This window comes from Hyla sarda, chromosome 2, assembly GCF_029499605.1.
Source record: "Hyla sarda isolate aHylSar1 chromosome 2, aHylSar1.hap1, whole genome shotgun sequence".
Taxonomy (NCBI): domain Eukaryota; kingdom Metazoa; phylum Chordata; class Amphibia; order Anura; family Hylidae; genus Hyla; species Hyla sarda.
The window spans coordinates 339,155,089-339,174,872 of NC_079190.1; the positions used below are offsets into that span (position 1 = coordinate 339,155,089).

General features: G+C 42.3%; 1 protein-coding gene across 4 annotated transcripts in view; it reads left to right on the forward strand.

Annotated features, from left to right (window-relative positions):
• The window catches only part of PIK3C2B (phosphatidylinositol-4-phosphate 3-kinase catalytic subunit type 2 beta), a 129,884-nt gene that overhangs the window by 91,977 nt on the left and 18,123 nt on the right, over positions 1 to 19,784 (forward strand). For all 4 annotated transcript variants that reach the window (XM_056558098.1, XM_056558096.1, XM_056558097.1 and 1 more), the window contains exons 16-28: positions 2,337 to 2,525; positions 4,606 to 4,699; positions 4,789 to 4,883; positions 5,692 to 5,872; positions 6,060 to 6,167; positions 7,087 to 7,179; positions 8,975 to 9,104; positions 12,937 to 13,073; positions 14,191 to 14,360; positions 14,452 to 14,608; positions 16,751 to 16,860; positions 16,961 to 17,162; positions 17,287 to 17,411. In XM_056558098.1, coding sequence (XP_056414073.1) covers positions 2,337 to 2,525; positions 4,606 to 4,699; positions 4,789 to 4,883; positions 5,692 to 5,872; positions 6,060 to 6,167; positions 7,087 to 7,179; positions 8,975 to 9,104; positions 12,937 to 13,073; positions 14,191 to 14,360; positions 14,452 to 14,608; positions 16,751 to 16,860; positions 16,961 to 17,162; positions 17,287 to 17,411 — 1,791 coding nt within the window. The remainder of the gene's footprint in view (positions 1 to 2,336; positions 2,526 to 4,605; positions 4,700 to 4,788; positions 4,884 to 5,691; positions 5,873 to 6,059; positions 6,168 to 7,086; positions 7,180 to 8,974; positions 9,105 to 12,936; positions 13,074 to 14,190; positions 14,361 to 14,451; positions 14,609 to 16,750; positions 16,861 to 16,960; positions 17,163 to 17,286; positions 17,412 to 19,784) is intronic.

Sequence of the window (19,784 nt, forward strand, 5' to 3'; positions counted from 1 at the left end):
TTGGTTGTACACTCTTTGGAAAACATAACTGAAATCAGTCGCTTCCTATAACCATCAATAAGCTTCTTACACCTCTCAGCCGGAATGTTTCCTTTGCAAACTGCTCCAGGTCTCTCTTATTGGAAGGGTGCCTTTTCCCAACAGCAATTTTAAGATCTCTCCACAGGTGTTTAATGGGATTTAGATCTGGACTCATTGCTGGCCACTTCAGAACTCTCCAGTGCTTTGTTGCCATCCATTTCTGGGTGCTTTTTGACATATATTTGGGGTCATTGTCCTGCTGGAAGACCCAAGATCTCATACACAAACCCAGCTTTCTGACACTGGGCTGTACAGTGGGACCCAAAATCCATTGGTAATCCTCAGATTTCATGATGCCTTGCACACATTCAAGGCACCCAGTGCCAGAGGCAGCAAAACAGCCCCAAAACATAATTGAACCTCCACCATATTTCACTTTAGATACTGTGTTCTTTTCTTTGTAGGTCTCATTCCTTTTCCGGTAAACAGTAGAATGATGTGCAGGGGACACTGCAGGGAGGCTGCCTGACAGGGCAGCCAGGTGACAGGGGTGCAACTCCTGTACTGGGCCACCACATTCACATAACTCATGGCAGTCTGGATAACTCTTATTCCAGACATAGTGCCCGCTATGATAGACAGAAGAACCCTTATGCCAGTCACAACTGGTGCCATGACAGGCCATGAAATCCACCATGCCCATGAGTTCAGCCTGTACTTTCCATTTTTATCAGATAAGTTCTATTATATACAGCAAAATATCCTTGATATTGTCGTGACTGCTTTTTCTTTTAGTGTAGAATTAAGTGGCAATTGCTATACACTAGAACTCCTTGATCTCCAGGCAAAAGGTATATGCCCCTAATGCCCAGGCCTTACAGTGCCACTCTTCATAACCCTGTGGTATGTGTTTGGTTGTACATTTTTACTGTACTCTCTTTATTATACTGCAGTCTACTCCTAAGGGAGCATTATGATCACATTGCACCTCTTCTTGCTAGTTAATAACTTTACTTTCCACCGCCTAGTTGAACCCAATAGTATTACATGAAGCTTGTCCTGCTACTTATTACACTGAACTCTGACACGCTCCATTAATAACATGTAAATGCTGCCACTGTGCAGACTTTTCTACACTGTTTCCTTTTATGTTCTCTAGAAGTGTCCCAAACCCGGACCCCAGATGTCTGAACAGTTAGAACATGTCATGGGCGTAATCCATGTAGAACACATACTCCCATGCATGTTGCAGCTGTCTGATGGTAACTCAACCCCCAGACTGGCCTGGGAATATAGCAAGAAAAAGGGAACTGTAACAGGGTTTTACAAAGTCTTTGTCTTGTGGCTGTATAACCTGTCATTTGAGACTTCTACGATACTGAGACTCACAAGTGATAGCTCAGACTGCTAGTCTCCGAGGAGCTTTGTTTCATGTTGGTTATGTGCTTGTAGATACTAGGGTTTGTGTTATAATTGAGATTTCATTCATCTTTAATCAGTCATTTGAATTTACCGTTAATGCATTTGTTTTCATAAATAAAAAATAAATATTTAAATTTTAAACATTGGAAACGTGGTCAAGTAAATTGTCACTTTATCTTTGTGAGAGATCAACCTGTCCATGTGGGAGCGCTTGTCAAGCGGTAGAATGGTCAGGTTGTAGATGTTTGTGTATGCTGCCCTCTAGTGACAAGAGTACATCTGCTGTCAGGTAGCTGTGCCATTTACTTCTGGTATACACATCTTAAAGGTTTCCATATGGACAAGCTGTGACTTTAGGTTTGTATGTACACAACTTTATCAATAGGATGCACTGATAGAGTAAGCTCTGTGGATGAGCCTGTATATGACACTTGCTTTCGTGGTGCATGATGAGATGAACATATCAATGTGGGCCCAACATATACCAAAATAGGTGTCCTTATGTTCAGACCTCTTTTTAGTTAGAAGGATCTGTAAGGTACAGTATGTGTTTTTTGTTGTTGTTTTTTTTTACTATTTGGGATGCACCCAACTATTAGCATACAAAAGCAGACCAGATGTATTTGGGAGTATGTGTGATACATGGTTTCTCTCACAAGAAGAGTTTGTGACATAGACTGAATAGACATTAGGAATCAGCTCTCTGTGTGATGCCACCAAAAGGATCTATACAAAGTCAGGAACCATTTTAAAAACTTTGGTCATCTGGGAGTTGAATTAGGATTATTAAGGGACAAATTGGATGTATAATCTACAGCAGTATAATTTGCTGCTGTTGTTGCTATTCTCAACTACATTTGACATTTTTTTTTTTAAATCAATTTTTTTTTTAGGTTGACAAGTGCAGATAAGAAAAAATTGTGGGAGATGCGTTATTACTGTCACTCAGAGGTTAGCTCCCTTCCATTGTTGTTGGCTAGTGCACCAAGTTGGCAGTGGTCATGTCTCCCAGACATTTATGCTTTACTTGGTCAGTGGACTCACATGAAACATCAGGATGCCCTGGGTCTTCTTCATGCCACGTAAGTACTCTTATTGCTTTTCTTTGTATTGTTATAGCACTTTTTACTTTCCAGTCTTGTTGCGAGCCTTGACAGGCTGTTCACCCTCACAAAGACCAATACACTGGGTTATAGTTAAAGGGGTACTCCGCCCCTAGACATCTTATTCCCTATCCAAAGGATAGGGGATAAGATGTCAGATCGCCGGGGTCCCGCTGCTGGGGACCCCGGGGATCTCTGCTGCAGCACCCCACTATCATTACTGCGCAGAGCGAGATCGCTGCACGTAATGACGGGCAATACAGGGGCCGGAGCATCGTTACGTCACGGCTCCGCCCCTCGTGACGTCACGGCCTGCCCCAGTCAATACAAGTCTATGGGACGGGGCGTGGCGGTCATCACGCCCCCTGCCATAGACTTGCATTAAGGGGACGGGCCGTGATGTCATGAGGGTCGGAGCCATGACGTCACGCTGCTCCGTCCCCTGTATCGCCCGTCATTACGCACAGAGCGAACTCTCTCTGTGCAGTAGTGATGGCGGGGTGCCACAGCGGCGATCCCCGGGGTCCCCAGCAGCGGGACCGCGGCGATCTAACATCTTATCCCCCATGCTTTGGATGGGGGATAAGATGCCAGGGGCGGAGTACCCCTTTAAGGTATTTCATTTTCTAACAGGGGCCATATCTTCACAATGCGGGGAACAATTTCCGAAGTGATACTTGATTTTACTCACCCACACTATAACCCATTGTATTGGGTTTAGTGCAGGTGAACGGCCTGTCACTTTTCCTTTAAAAGATATTCCCATGATCATAAGTTATCCCTTATACACAGGATAGGGAATCATTAGCAAATCGGTGAGGAGAATGAATGAATGAATGGAGTGCTGGCTTTGCATATGCACTGCGGCTCCATTCATTTGTCCTCTGTTCTCATGATCACTTGGAGTCTCAGCAGTCAGACCCCCACTGAAATGCTAATTGTCCCCTATCCTGTGGATAGACAATAAAACTTGATCATAAGAATACCCCAAACCATGGGCAGCATGGAACAAATAGAGGCAGCAGGATGTTGGCACACTATGATTTACTCTGAAACACTCTGGCTTTTCAGAGAAATTGTTGTAAAATGATGGCAGGACCTGGGTAAATAGTCAAGGCATCAGGTAGAAATGTTGGGAACCACCCAAATAAATAATTGCCAGGGTCCCAACTGCTTTTTCAAAACTATGTCTCCTCATCCTACTGCCCGTATCTGTTCCATGCTGCCGTGGTTTTGGGCAGCCTAAAACAGTAAACAGGATCACTAACTAAACTCAATGGGTTTAAAAGCTCTGTGCATTTCAATGGAAACAGGCCAATGGCTTTTTGTCCTGTTATTCTCATAATATTCAGGAATTGTTAACTGCTAGTTCCACAAAAATAGCTTTATGTTAACTGAAGAGGTAGAAGGCTTAAAATACAAGTTGTAGAGAGTAGTCATAGACCTCTTCACAAGGAATACTGTACCATTAAAGGGGTACTCCACCCCTAGACATCTTATCCCCTATCCAAAGGATAGGGATAAGATGTCTGATTGCTGGGGACCCCTGCAATATAGCATGCGGTACCCACGTGTTTCTGGTCCGGAAGCGCTGGAGGGTCTGGGTCCCGACCACAGGAACGGAAGTTCGTGACGCCACGACTCCGCCCCCCCCATGTGATGTCACGCCCCGCCCCCTCAATGCAAGTCTATGGGAGGGGGCGTGACGGCCGTCACGCCCCTCCCATAGACTTGCATTGAGGGGACGGGGTGTGACGTCACCCGGTGGCGGAGTCGTGACGTCACGAACTTCCGTTCCTGTGGTCGGGACCCAGACCCTCCAGCGCTTCCGGACCAGAAACACGTGGGTGCCGCATGCTATATTGCAGGGGTCCCCAGCAATCAGACATCTTATCCCTATCCTTTGGATAGGGGATAAGATGTCTAGGGGTGGAGTACCCCTTTAATGTGTAATAGCATGTTATAAAGCGACTTCTCTGTTCTTTATTGAATGAGCATCATGTCTTCATCACCATTACTCTGCAAGGTCACTCATCTTGGACTCCCATTTTCTTAACAGCTTTCCTGATCAAGAAGTAAGACGTACAGCAGTGCAGTGGATTGATACTATATCTGATGCAGAGCTTCTGGATTACCTACCACAGCTTGTGCAGGTGCGTATGTATTGTAGGATAAAATAAATTCTCTGAGAAAAGTTGTAGTATTTTTTTTTTCATCATCTTCATTATTCTTTTATTCTTAGGCTTTGAAATATGAATGCTATTTGGATAGCCCTCTTGTCAGGTTCTTACTGAAAAGAGCCATCTGTGACTTAAGGATTACTCACTATTTTTTCTGGCAAGTATTTCTGTCTGTATATAGATTTGTGTCTAAATTTAACATTCTATTTTATTGGTTCAGGGGCTAATAATTGTCTTCAGAACTGTAAGTGTGGCTCTGAGCTATAGTACATTCTGGATCGGAGAAGAAGTGCACAATATGTATGTATTTACAAAGCTACTTAAAGTGGACCTGTCAGGAAAATGGGGGTGTAAATCATGGCTGGATAGGAGTAGTCATCATGATCCTGGGCATACTTTTTTTTTTTCTTTTCTTTCAATATTCACACTAGTGACTAGATATTCTCTTTTTGCTAACATGCACATGAGGATCATTTGCCCAGGGGGCGTTCCCTAGCATGGCAAGAGCCCAGTTAAGTCCAACCCATTTCCTTGTTATGACCTCCCCATGGGCTGCTTGGATCCGCCTACCCTGTTTGACTGGCAGCCACTAGATAAAGAGGACATGGGCTGGACTTACCTGGGCCCTTACCATACTAGGGTATTCCCCCTGGGCACTTCAGCTACATTAACATATTTACAAAAAGGCTTAAATCTCAGCGCTAAAAAGGACTGTAGGGTTAAAAAAGTGGGCTTATTTACAACAAGTTTTTCCTGCTGGCATGTCCGATTACATTTTTTATGTAGATTATTTCCACGTGTAAACTGAAAACCAGTTTTCAGACTTAGACATATGCTTTATAGATGTCAGACTTAGACATATGCTTTATAGATGTTGTCTCGCTCTACCTATATTGTGCAGATTATACATTGCATTGCTATCTTACTGTCAAGTAACATAACTAAATATTATATGTCTTAAACAGGCTGCTAAAAGACTGTCTGAAGGATTCTCAGTTCAGTATTCGCTACCAGTACTTGCTTGCTGCTTTGCTTTGCTGTTGCGGCAAGGGTCTAAGAGAGGAGTTTGACCGCCAGTGCTGGCTGGTGAACACACTGACTAAATTAGCGCAGAAGGTTCGGGAGGGAGCTCCGTCATCCAGACCTGTAAGTGTCATGGTTTGATTTTTATATTATGTAAGCTAGATGTTGAGTATTTCTGTCATGTTACATTATTTATTGAAGGGTATTATCACCTGTATGGTTTTGTAATTTTTTTTCATTACAGTAATAACTTTACAAATATTCCAGTATTGCTACCATACAACAACTATTTATGTTTTTTTTTCCATAGGAAATTCTGAAAAATGGGTTAGAAGATGTCAAACAATTCTTTACTCTGAATGGATCATGTCGACTCCCGCTAAGCCCCAGCCTTCTTGTAAAAGGGATTGTGCCTCAGGTATGTTTCCATATCTTTAGCCATTTAGGTCACTGAACATGTCACATGAATTATGTTCATTCATTTACTGACCACAGTGGCATTGTGTACCCATAGTCATACATACGCCCTTTTCGCTGCACACAGTAAAATCAAGTTCTTTAGTTTAGATTCTCAGCTTATTCAGACATTCAATTTATTATTAATAGTCTGTTTATTGCAGAGGATTTAGCTCCTTAATACATTATTACCATATTGCTTGTCCGGGGGGAATTATTTAAGGCAAGTAATACCTATTGATTCACTACAGCTTGTAACTCTTTTAGCTTTAGAAGGCTTTATGCATATTGGAGTCATGGATTCTATTTTTAAAGAATCCAAGACTGATCCATGACAGATCCTTTTAAATATTGATGGTGTTGACTTATAATACGGGTGTGGTATAACCCCCGTTATAATAGCTGGGATGGAAAGAAACAGCAAATTCATAGTTAACTGGGTGGGCAAAAAATATATTTAAAGTTACACTGCATACCACTCACAGTGCCAGGAAACAGATGCGGAATACTGCATTATAGTATTCCAATGCGGATTGCTGCATTACAGGACACTACAGCAAGAACCCATGTTTCTGGACTTACTGACTCTTTCCACATCAAAAACCATGTGGCTTCTCATTAAAAAACTAAAAACTTAGTGATCTCAATTGGACATGGTAAACCACGCAGAAGAAGTGACATGTCACTACTTTCCATGCGGTCTTGCACTGAAACTCCCATTAAAATCAGTGGGAGCTTCAGGCCAGGAGCCCCCACACTAACAGCAGCTCGGAGATAGCCATGTCGCAACACTACTCTTGGGCAAGACTTTTTCCCATGTGTACGTGCCCTAAAAAGTAGCCAAATGCTGAATTGTAAAATCTCTGTATTTCTTCCACCAGGGCTGCTCCCATTTCAACTCCAATGCCGTGCCTTTGAAACTTACTTTCCAGAATGTCGATCCGCTGGGAGAAAATATACCTATTATTTTTAAGGTATCTATTGACAATGATGCAGTGAGCATTTTAAAGAAATAAATGTTTTGTTCTAGGATTATGATATTTATAAGTATGACAGAATATATAATATTATGGGCATCCTGTGCAGAAGTGAATTCAGCAGGAAGGGGAAAGTATAACACCTTCCTTTATATTGCCCCTTCCAGTTGGATGTGCTTCAGCCTTTGGTACATTTTCCACTGCAGAAAATCTGCAGCGTAACTGCAACGTGTGTTCCTACCCTTAATCTAAATAACCTTTTGTATTGAAGGTTTACAAAGCTCTCAGCCAACACAATTCTAACAGTATTAGGGATGTTCACACAGGTGGATCCACAGCATATTTTATACTGCGGATCCGCCAACGATTGACCCCTACGGTGTGCCTCCTCGGAGCGGCAATCCGCCGCCGCAAGCAGACAAACTGCGATTTACGAGTTGCCGCTCTCATTCGCAGTATACTCGCACACATCGCGGCTGCTCTCAGCCTAGCTCAGGGAACAGGGGGAGTGGCCACGATGTGCGTGAATACACCGCGCATGTGCGCAGAGACTCACCCATAGCGGCAGTGTATTGCCTCTCCAAGCAGGCACATCTGGAGGCACACTTTAGGGGTCCATTGTCAGATACGCTGTGGATCCGCCCCTGTGAACAAGGTTTTTGCATACCTTTTTAATGGGAAAGAAAAGAATCTGTCTGTGCTAAAAACTACTCCCGTACCATGGGGACCATTTTTTATTGTATGTATTTGCTCGACTCTTACAAAGCTTATCTGGGGAGCAGTGGATACTGAGATATTAGATATAGGTAACACAAGTATTGTGTAAAGCTAAAAGTGTGCAAATGAGCAAGGAAAAAAACTGTCTCTTAGTATCCAACCAGAGTCTTCTTTAAAAGGAAAAGTCACCAATCTTCTAGTAGCCGGTTTGGGGTTTTAGCCCCTCGTAGTATTAAGCTAATGCACTGGGTACAGTTTGAGAGATTCAGTAAGAGTATGCAACAAATATGCTCTAAATGTGGTCGTCAGCTATTAATAGTTTCTACTAAAACTATGCTGAACCTGCTGACAAACCTGTCCTGCAGTGCGGGGCAGCCTGTATTTCACTTGTGTCAGGTAACATGTAGAAATGTCTGTGTGTTATTTTTATGTTGTTGACTGGGATTGTTTGCAATCATTGCTTTTTCTTCCTGCATAGCTGACATTTTAGCACTATCGTGGCCTTATTGGGGGAAACAATGGTTGCCATGTTTCCATGAACTATTGGAAATTCCTCATTAGTATACTGTTCTGTTATGTTTGTCAATGCAGCTTAGATGCCAAGGGCAGCCAACAAGCCACCCAGCAGTATCGAAGGTACTTAGATACTAGACTAGGGCAGTCACCCAAATTGTTTCTCAAAGGAAAGCCCAGCTTTAAAGCTAGTTTATTATGTAATCTATTGCTTCAATGCTCGTAATGTACATTAGTTATTCTGTGCATTCATTAATAGCCGACATCCACATGTATGCACATGAAAGTGTGCAGCTAAGCACTTTGTTCTCTGGCTCGCTGCTCTCCCCATGTCATTGCAGGAGATGTATTCTGTAATAAGTATATGGTCTGACTCCTCCAATGAGGGTGATAGAGCAGCAAGCTGCGGAGTGAAACACTCAGCCGAAATGTCAAGTTTTTTTTTTTTTTTTTTTTAAGTGACAGTAATGCTTTAACAATATTGTACAATGGCAACTTATTTGGCAGTTTAGATAGTAAAATTGATGACATTTGTTAACAAAATGTTTGTTTTCTTTACCAGTGTGGAGATGACCTCAGACAGGACATGTTGACCTTGCAGATGATCCGCATCATGAATAAAATCTGGGTACAGGAGGGGTTGGACATGCGCATGGTGATCTTTCGCTGCTTTTCCACTGGACGGGGGCGAGGTATATTTTATCCCCTCTTTCATTTGCACCTGAAAATATAATCACTCCAAAAATTTTACATATATTATTATTACGTGAAAGATATACAGTAATCCCTCAAGTTACACTATTAATTGGTTCTGGGACGACCATTGTATGTTGAGACCAGAACTCTATGGAAACCTGGTAATTGGTTCTAAAGGCACCAAAATGTCATCCCAAAAAATAGGAAAAAGTGAGAATTAAAGAAAAATAAGTAGATATCTAATATAGAAAAAGCAAATCCTTACATATAAAGGTAAGAAAGATCTGCTGGGAGCTGTAAATCACTGTCTATGTCAGTGTTTCCCAAGCAGGGAGCCTTCATCTGTTGCAAAACTACAACTCCCAGCATGCCTGGACAGCCTTTGGCTGTCCGGGCATGCTAGGAGTTTTTAGTTTTGCAACAGCTGGAGGCTCCCTGCTTGGAAACACTGGTCTATGTAGAGGACAGGAGCTTCTTCAGGGTCCTGTACAGTACATGCAATGTCCTAAAAAAAGTAAAATGGAGCCGCCCACACCTGGTGTCCAAAGAAGCAGCTATCCCTGGTACAGGTAAAGTATACATAATATGTAATACCTCACTGTACTGTAGGGGGCGCTACCAGACATCAGTCAGTGCATACACTTCAGTAATACAGGGGTTTTACCAGTGAATGCCCATTCTGATTGGCCAGATCTTCCGGCCATTGACACGTTTCACAGATCTGGACTGTCTGTAGCATTGTATGGCGAGTCTGGTTTCAACTTACAATGGTCCAGAAAAGACCATTGTATGTTGAAACTATTGTATGTTGAGGCCATTGTAAGTTGAGGGATCACTGTATTTAATATATGTATTGAGCAGTCACCAACCTGAAAACTACCATAGTCTGCAAATGTATGAGATAGACAGAGAATAGTGAGATATATACCACAGTCTGTAAATGTCCTAGCTAGAGCTGCTCCATTGGAAAGGGCTCCCCAATTGCTTGTCCCGCAAAGCCCATTACCTGTTTTGGAGCATGAAGGGTCTGTATACATTAACATAAAATTGGCCTCTAAAAATAAGAGCTGGAATACGATTGTATACTGGGTCAGCTGCTTCTCTACTCTTCCCAACTGTTCCTGCTCTTGCTGACTTCTAGGAGTTCTTCCCATCTCTTTTTGCTACTGAAAGGTATTATTTCCTATTCCCTTTCCTTTTGGCAAATGTGAAACGGAATAGATGATTTGAGTGTTCGGTCAGTTGTGTTTACATGTCACCTCCAATACACCAGCTAAAATAATCTTTATTTGGATACAGTATAAAAACAGATTACCTATACAGCACATTTTTATTGAATATTTTCTACTGCATTGAGTATTTTTGTAGACTGCTTGTTTACATTATTGCAATAGCAGACTTTTATTGTCCATTATATTTAGCTGGGAAGTATATGGTGGTTGTGTTTCTTTCCCTTCCTTCCTCCATACACAGTCTTTTGGTGGGATGGAGTTTACATGCGTATAAATACTTGTGCTTCTCAGGCCCGTATACATATTTGTGAGGTATGCAGATTGCTTTGGCTATTTCACAGTTGGCCGTCTGTACACATTATTTATGGCTCTTCCCTGTCATATTCTAGACCAGAACATGTAATCAGGATACTGGAACTGCCACCGAGCTTCTATATTCAGTCAGGAAAGCTATAAATAATGTATACAGGTTGACTATTGCAGAGGAGTGAATGTTGGACTGTCTATACTGTGCACAGTGTTAGGGAAAGTGTTCCTATAAAGTCCATAAGTCCATTCTAGAATAAACTATTGTGAGGCCCCTTCACAATTACAACAGACAAGCAGCAGTGTTGAATTAAATCCCATACTATTCTTTTACAAATATATGGAGCACTTTCCTGCAACTCTCTACACTTTAAAGGGAACCTGTAAGCTCTAGATCATGCTCTCCTGTCCCTCCTGCATTGACTGACATCCTCAGCATCGAGCACTGAGCCCTGTATGCCCATCAATCAAGGCAAGGATGGGGGCTTGCATCTTGTGACTCACACCGCCTCCTTGACACTTGAGCTCTGACCATGATCTAGAGCTGGCAGATTCCATGTAAAGCGTGCCTCTAATTGTAATGTCAATTTTCAAAACAAATGATGTGCAGCACTGTGCATGATATTGGCAGGAAAATGTTTAAATTGGGCGCCATTCTACCTGCTCTCCTTTATATATAACTATGCAATAGGAGACAAAGTTTCCCACTGTTTCCACAGCATCACAGTCTCTAGCGCAAGACTCACATTAAGAATCACATTAAGCTTGGTCTTGCACTGCAGATGGGTGCTGTTAAAGGAGTACTCTAGTGCAGAGTATTCCTGCTCCGTCCTGCCCGGGCTGAAAAAAAAAAAAGAAAATAAATCATCCCTCACCTTCCTGGGTTCCTGCGGAGCGCCACTACAGCTGATCGGTCCTCCGGTCCATCTTCTTCATACTTCCGGGTGTAACGAAGCGTCACATAGCGCTCAGCCTATCGCCGGCCGCCGCAATATTCTGCCTCGGCCCATAATAGGCTGAGCGCCATGTGATGCTTCGTTCACACGGAAGTATGAAGAGGATGGACCGGAGGACCGATCAGCTGTAGTGGCGCTCCACGGGAACCCAGGAAGGTGAGAGATGGTTTATTTTCTTTTCTTTTTTTGCAGCCCGGGCAGGACGGAGCAGGAATACTCTGCACCAGAGTACTCCTTTAAGATGGAGTGAGAAGCTTCATCTGCTAATGCATAGAAATATACTGCAGGGAGCAGGCAGCGGTGCCCCATCAAGCAATTACTTGCCGAATTAAAGATTAACTTCCCTTCAGCACCTAATTGTCTAGGATTCTCTGAAACAGTCCTGAGTTCAGGTCTTTGTCCAATAAAGCCTCACATCTGCCTCATTGCACCAAAAAGAATTCTCCATTTCTGATCGCCTAAGATATTGTGAGCTCAGGAGTTCAAAACAGTACATGGCTTTATTGGTGTCAGTACCAGTGCACTTATAGAACATACAGTTGCCATGAGATTATAAAGTATATAGGTTAGTATGGTAGATTTGCTGTGGATTGTAAGTGTAAATTACTTTTTAGACCCCTTTTACCCCTTGTAAAAATAACCCATTAATCATAGCTTGCTTTTCGTTTGTAAATCTACAGCTTGCTCATTCTGAAATACCATGGATTTTTACAGTGGATTTCACTAATGTGAATAGTCACAGATTTTCTGCTGCAGTGATTTTACAGCATAATGCAGATTTACGGCAGTTTCGGGGGAGATTTATGAAAACCTGTCCAGAGGAAAATTTGCCCATAGCAACCAATCAGATCGATTCTTTCATTTTTGAGCAGTCCTCTGAAAAATGAAAGAAGGGATCTGATTGGTTGCTATAGGCAACTCAGCCACTTTTGCTCTGGACCGGTTTTGATAAATCTCCCTTTACCACTATAGTAAACCGCCATACAATCTGCATTATGCTGTATAATCGCTGCAGCAGAAGATTTCGATTGTAAGTAAACCTGGCCTAAAACAACAACATAAGGAAAAGCGTTTTTTGTGCTTCTACCCCCAAATAGCTCTGTTTTTTTAAATGTACTCCATATATTCTACCCCCAGACTTGTCATTTTTTTTTTTTTTTTTGTTATTAGAGAAAATGCAATATTTATTTATTAAATGTATAAGTCTGAATTAAAATTTTAAATAGTATATTCTGTAGCATTTTTGTTTTCGGATATCACAATATAAGTAGATTTTTGGATGCCTCAATCATGTCTCTAGATATAGGCCGATATGTTGATATCTGTTTTTCCAGGTATGGTTGAGATGATCCCATCTGCAGAAACTCTGAGAAAGATCCAGGTGGAGCACGGAGTCACCGGTTCATTTAAAGACAGACCACTTGCTGACTGGCTGCAAAAGCACAACCCAACAGAGGATGAGTATGAAAAGGTGATAAAACCTGTGTGGTGTGCCATGTCCTGGTATGAATGGCCTCACTGCTAAACTGGGGGTCTCTGTTATAGCAATTCACATTTCCCTAGCAAATGGAATGGAATGAATTTCAATCTCTATAACCCACAACGTTTAAATGTATATGGAGATGTAGTTTTATATACACTCAAGGATTGACAGCCACCTTGATTCATATACAGTGACCCCACAACCTACGATGGCCCCAACATACGATCAATTCAACATACGATGGCCCCTCAGAGGCCATCGCATGTTGAAGGCAGCATCAACATACGATGCTTTTTTATGTCGGGGCCATCACATAAACGGCTATCCGGCAGCGCAGACTGCTTCAGCTGCCACCGGATAGCCGTTTACGGTGCCCCGTGTGGTCCGGTGACGATCACTCACCTGTCCTCGGGGCTCTGGCGCGTCCTCTTCGGGATCCCCTGCATTGCCGGCGCTCTCCATCGTTGTCATCACGTCGCCGCGCACGCCGTCCCATCATCCAATAGGAGCGGCGTGCGTAGTGACGTGATGGCGGCGTCGGAGAGCGACGTTCCCAGGCAGCAGAGACCTTGCCGGAGCATTGGGGACACCCCGGGCATGCGGCGACAATGATGGCGGGCAACATCCAGGGCGGTGATGGTCCGGAGCGGCGGGGACACGTGAGTATAACCTCCAATACCAGTGGTCTCCAACCTGCGGACCTCCAGATGTTGCAAAACTACAACTCCCAGCATGCCCGGACAGCTGGGAGTTGGTCCGCAGGTTGGAGACCACTGTCCTATAATTTACATTGCACGGATCCCTCAACATACGATGGTTTTAACAAATGATGGTTCATTTGGAACGAATTACCATCGTATGTTGAGGGACCACTGTACAATTCAGTTTCATACAGGAAAAAATTGGGCGGGTGGGCGAGATAAAAGCCGTTTTGGTACACTAGACCCCAGCTGTATGAAGACATCCCATAACCATTGGATAGGTTTCCTCCCAGTTAATAGGAACCTATCACACCTGGGTTATTGTTGCCCCGTTACAGTCTGTTAGTCTACAATGTACTTAGGTTTACAGTCATTGGTAACCATGTTTATGTTTTATTGTACAGGCGGTTGAGAATTTCATCTACTCATGTGCTGGTTGTTGTGTAGCCACCTATGTACTTGGGATCTGTGATCGGCACAATGACAACATCATGCTAAAGACAAGTGGTCACATGTTTCATATAGACTTTGGCCGCTTCTTGGGACACGCGCAAATGTTTGGAAACATTAAACGGTGGGTATAATGTAATTTTGTATATGTTATATGGCATATATTTTACTATAGTCTTATAAAAGGTTTTTTCTTTTTGGTTTAACCATTGCAGGGACCGTGCCCCATTTGTCTTCACATCAGATATGGCGTATGTAATTAATGGAGGGGACAAGACTTCCAGCCGCTTCCATGACTTTGTGGATTTATGCTGCCAGGCATATAATCTTATCCGCAAACATACTCATCTTTTTCTCAATTTATTGGGATTGGTAAATGAAATTTTCTCACATTGATATGAAGAACAGATATTATGTAGATTTGAGAAGTTTTAGGCGTTATGTATACATACGGAATTCAGAGTTGAATAGTACTTAAAGGGGTACTCCGCCCCTAGACATCTTATCCCCTATCCAAAGGATAAGGATAAGATGTCAGATCGCCGGGGTTCTGCTGCTGGGGACCCCCGGGATCGCCACTGCGGCACCGCGCTATCATTACAGCACAGATCGAGTTTGCTTTGTGCGTAAAGACTGGTGATACAGGGGACGGAGTAGTGTGACGTCATGGCTCCGCCCCTCGTGACATCACGGCCCACCCCCTTAATGCAAGTCTGTGGCAGGGGGTGTGATGACCGCCACGCCCGCTCCCATAGACTTGTATTGAGGGGGCGGGCCGTGTTGTCACGAGGGGCGGAGCCGTGAAGTAACAATGCCTGTCATTACGTGCAGAGCGAACTCGCCCTGTGCAGTAATGATAGCGGGGTGCCGCAGTGGCGATCCCGGGGGTCCCCAGCAGCAGGACCCCGGCGATCTGACATCTTATCCCCTATCCTTTGGATAGGGGATAAGATGTCTAGGGGCGGAGTACCCCTTTAAAACAATATGTGCTTCAATTTGATCTCTGTACACTTCATATTTTATTTGAAGTTTTTTTCTCATGAATTCATACAGAAAAAAAATGTTGTTGCAAGAAATTACACTATTATGGAGACTTTCGCTATTATGCATTACCTTTCAGGAGAATATATGGATACTGTATGGCAGCACCATAAGGTGGCGCTGTCTGCTATTCTTTCATAAGGAAATGTACTGAATTGATTGCATTTTGTTTGATCTTAGATTATTCAGCAATTTTATTTTTCCCATCAGTACTATTGGTATTAGATACGGTATCTTTGCCTTGAAGTCTGCGGGCTTAGACTTTTACATTATGATTTCCTCAAATGATTTCCTCTGTTTATACGATACTAGAATATAAGATTTACAAGCTTACGTCTCTGTTCACATATCCATTAATGGCTCTGTTCACATATCCATTAATGGCTCTGTTCATGCGGACAACTTGGTGGAACCCAACATATCTCATTATAGTCAGTGGGGTATAGTCAGTGTCAAGCGCTGCTAGTGTCCAGAGTTAGGGGTGACGCGCTGATAGTTATATCCCTGCGGTAATGTAGCACAGTATTATATATTGGTAATATTATTTATTGGTAGTGTGCAGTGGACTGTATACCAATAGGCCAATGATTTCTATTCCCCTTTCTACATATTTGATGTCCTTTAAATAAAATGTATTAAATTTAATAAAATGAATTAGCCCAATTTTGTTGGTGGTCTGGTGTCCAAAATTGGGGCTTCTGTTATAAATGGAAGCCACAAGGCAGATGTGAATAGAGCCCTATATTATTCAACAATTACAACTGCAGTTATAATAACTATTCAGCTGTTGTCAACAAAATGATCTACTATGGTCTTCAAAGTGACCACCAGTTATAAGCTGGCTATACACATTAGGTTAAAGGCAGTCAAACCTGCCAGTTTTGACAGGATTAGCCAACCATCTAATGTAGATGGGGGCCTCTTGACTCTACCCTGCTAGAGATGTGCGGGAAGAGAAGGATGGATCATATTGGATCCCTTCAATAGGCTATGGCCAGAGGTTTCTGGAAGCAGCTTTCTCCTCCCCATTCAAAGTACATGTGTATGAAAGGGATCGGAAAGATATTGGTTGGACAAACAGCTAAAATATTTGACTGGCTTTATCTAGTGCAATATTAACTGTAGTAGCATGCTGTTGTGTGTGTTAAGGTTCCTAAGGATTTGTGGTGGTGACCCTAAGTAGAAACCTGAATATAATCTTAAAAGGCAATGGAGCTATATTGCAAAAATGCCTATATAAAAGGTAGTTTTGCCATTTGTTTATGGATCAAAGGTGAAGCTTTACTTTAATGCATAGGATGTGATTGTTAATCCATAAGGTCTGTGCCTCTTCCTGCCTTATTGTGTTGGCTTCAGTCTAGGGCACCGCAAATAGCAGATTTTTTTTTTAATTGTTCCAGAAATATCTGCAGTCTATAATTATTGAAATATTAGCACTTGGTTGGAAGCCTAACCCCTGACTGTCTGCTTTAGATGTTGTCATGTGGAATTCCGGAGCTGTCTGACCTGCAGGATTTGAAGTATGTCTATGATGCTTTGCGCCCACAAGATTCTGAAGCTGATGCCACCACATATTTTACCCGGTAATAGGAGCAGAGCTATCTTAGTCGCATAGTTATTCTACTTATGTCAGGTTACCATCAAAATACAAACTAAGTATGCATGCTCGTTTCTCTTCACCAGCCTCATAGAGTCAAGTCTGGGATCAGTCGCCACAAAGTTAAATTTCTTCATTCACAATCTGGCACAGCTGAAGTTCAGTGGTTCAGATGAGCGGTTAACTCTGTCCTTCGCTCCAAGAACTCACACAATGAAAGCGGATGGGAGGATCTGTGATGTCTTCCTAACCCGTTATAAGAAGATATTCAATCCTAACAAAGGATATGTGAGTGAAGTCCTCTTAACAGTACAGTAGCATTTCAAATATTTGTAGTCTGTGGTATCATTTGGAAATGTCATTGCTGTATACTTTCATTTTATATAAATAATGTATGTGCTGCTTTATACAGGTCTATGTTATTAAGGTGGTACGGGAGAACCCAAATGACACCACTCTCGTACAGAGATCCTTTGAAGAGTTCCAGGAGTTACATAGCAAATTGAGGCTGCTTTTTCCATCATCACAACTTCCAAAGTAAGCACCTGTTTTAAAGGAAACAATGAAAGGTGTCATCAGAAAATGACTTATTGTTCAACCCCTTAAGGACCAAGCCTATTTTGACCTTAAGGATCAGACCAGTTTTATTTTAGCATTTTTCGTTTTTTCCTCCTCGTCTTCTAAAAATCGTAATTTTCTTATATTTTCATCCACAGACTAGTATGAGGGCTTGTTTTTTGCACGACCAATTGTCCTGCGTAATGACATCACTCATTTACCATAAAATGTATGGCGCAACAAAAAAAATACTATTTGTGTGGGGAAATTAATAAGAAAACCGCAATTTTGCTAATTTTGGAAGGTTTCGTTTTCACGCCGTACAATTTATGGTAAAAATGACGTGTTTTTTATTTTGTGGGTCAATACGATTAAAAGGATACCCGTGATTATGTGCTTTTCTATTATTGTTGTGCTTAAAAAAAATCGTAAACTTTTTAACCAAATTAATATGTTTAAAGGGGTAGTCCAGTGGTGAAAAACGTATCCCCTATCCTAAGGATAGGGGATAAGTTTCAGATCGCGGGGGGTCCGACCGCGGGGCCCCCCCGCGGTGTCTCTGTCTGCTGGGGCCCCGGCTCGCTGGCCAGATAGCACATGATGACTACCACACGAAGCGGCAGCTGACACGCCCCCCCAATACATCGCTATGGCAGAGCCGGAGATAGCTGAAGGCAGCACTCCAGCTCGGCCATAGAGTTGTATTAAGGGGGCGTGTCAGGCGCCGCTTCATACAGTGGTCAACACGCCCCCTTCCCGCAGGCTGTCGGGGCCCCGTACAGGAGATCGCGGGGCATAGGGGATATGTTTTTCACCACTGGATATCTCCTTTAAAATCCTCCTATTTTGACGACCTATAACTGTTTTATTTTTCTGTATAAGCGGCACGTTTATTTTTTTGCGCCATGATCTGTACTTTTTATTGATACCACATTTGTGTTTATAAAACTCTTATAAATTTTTCTATAAATGTTTTAATTTTTTTTACACTTTATGGGGGTAAAATGGGAAAAAATGGACATTTGACGTTTTTATTGGGGGAGGGGATTTTTCAATTTTTTTTTTACTTTTATGGGGACTATTTATAGCAATACTTTGATTGCTAATACTGTTCAGTGCTATGCATAGGGCATAGCACTGATCAGTGTTATCGGTCATCTTCTGCTCTGATCTGCTCGATCTCAGACCAGAGCAGAAGACCCGTGAAAGGCAGCACTGCGGGTGATCCGATCATCCATATTTCTGACCGCACTCCCGCAGATGCCGTGATCTGTATTGATCACGGCATCTGAGGGGTTAATGGCAGACATTCATGCGATTGCGGATGTTAGCCACTACCAGCGGGTGCCTGGCTGCGATTATCAGCCGGGACCAGCCGCACATGATCCGGGCATCACTCCGATGCTCGCGGTCATGTACAGGGCGTAAACATACGTCCTGATGCGCTAAGTACCGCAGCACCAGGACATAAATTTACGTCCTTGGTCGTTAAAGGATTAAAAGTGTTTATGTTAAAAAAACATTTTTCTTTTTAGAATTTTTGGTGTTTTTTTTTTTTTTTCATTTTTACTATCTTTATTATAAAATAATCCTAAAATCTTGGAGCCTAGTCTGGCCACTAGGCCTTTAACTTAGCTTCCCAGTCTATCAGTGACAATAAGAAGGAGGCTGCTGGAAAGAATTACAGCGAAAGGTGACACCAGTGTATAAGACAATAGCAGCTCAGCCTCCACTCCATGCACATGTAACACTTGCAGACCTCTCCCCATACTAAGAATAGTGCCTGAAAATGTGATGCAGGGGTGTGGAAATTAAAAAAAAAAAAAAAAAAAAAAAAAAAAACTACTTGTCCAATGGACTAAAACGGAACACAGTCTTCTTATCGCTCATGAAAAGCCACTTGTCCAGGTAGACAAAATAATTTTAACTAAAATAGTACGTAAATAACGTCTTTATTAGTTTCAGCACTTTAGTTTTTTCCTCCTCGCCCTGTAATAGCATACAAATTATAATTTGTAGCATTCTTCTTTAATATCAGTTTTATTGCAGCACTACAACCTTTAAATTACTATTTATTTTAGACAATTCATAATTTCTACAGAAAAAAACTAATTGATGTCAGCATCACTTAATGGGAACCTGCCACCATGAAAATCCTTTTTAATCTATCAGCAGCTCTAAGTATAACTTGTCATTCATTGACTGAAATGTATAATCATTCAATGCTAAGGAGTCCAGTGTGTGATCCTATCAATGAGTGGCACTGCCCACTGGACTCCTAAGAATAGGAAGAGCAGGGTTTTTAATCAAGTTACAAGCTTAACAGAATCTGTTTCCACAAAGATAGAAATC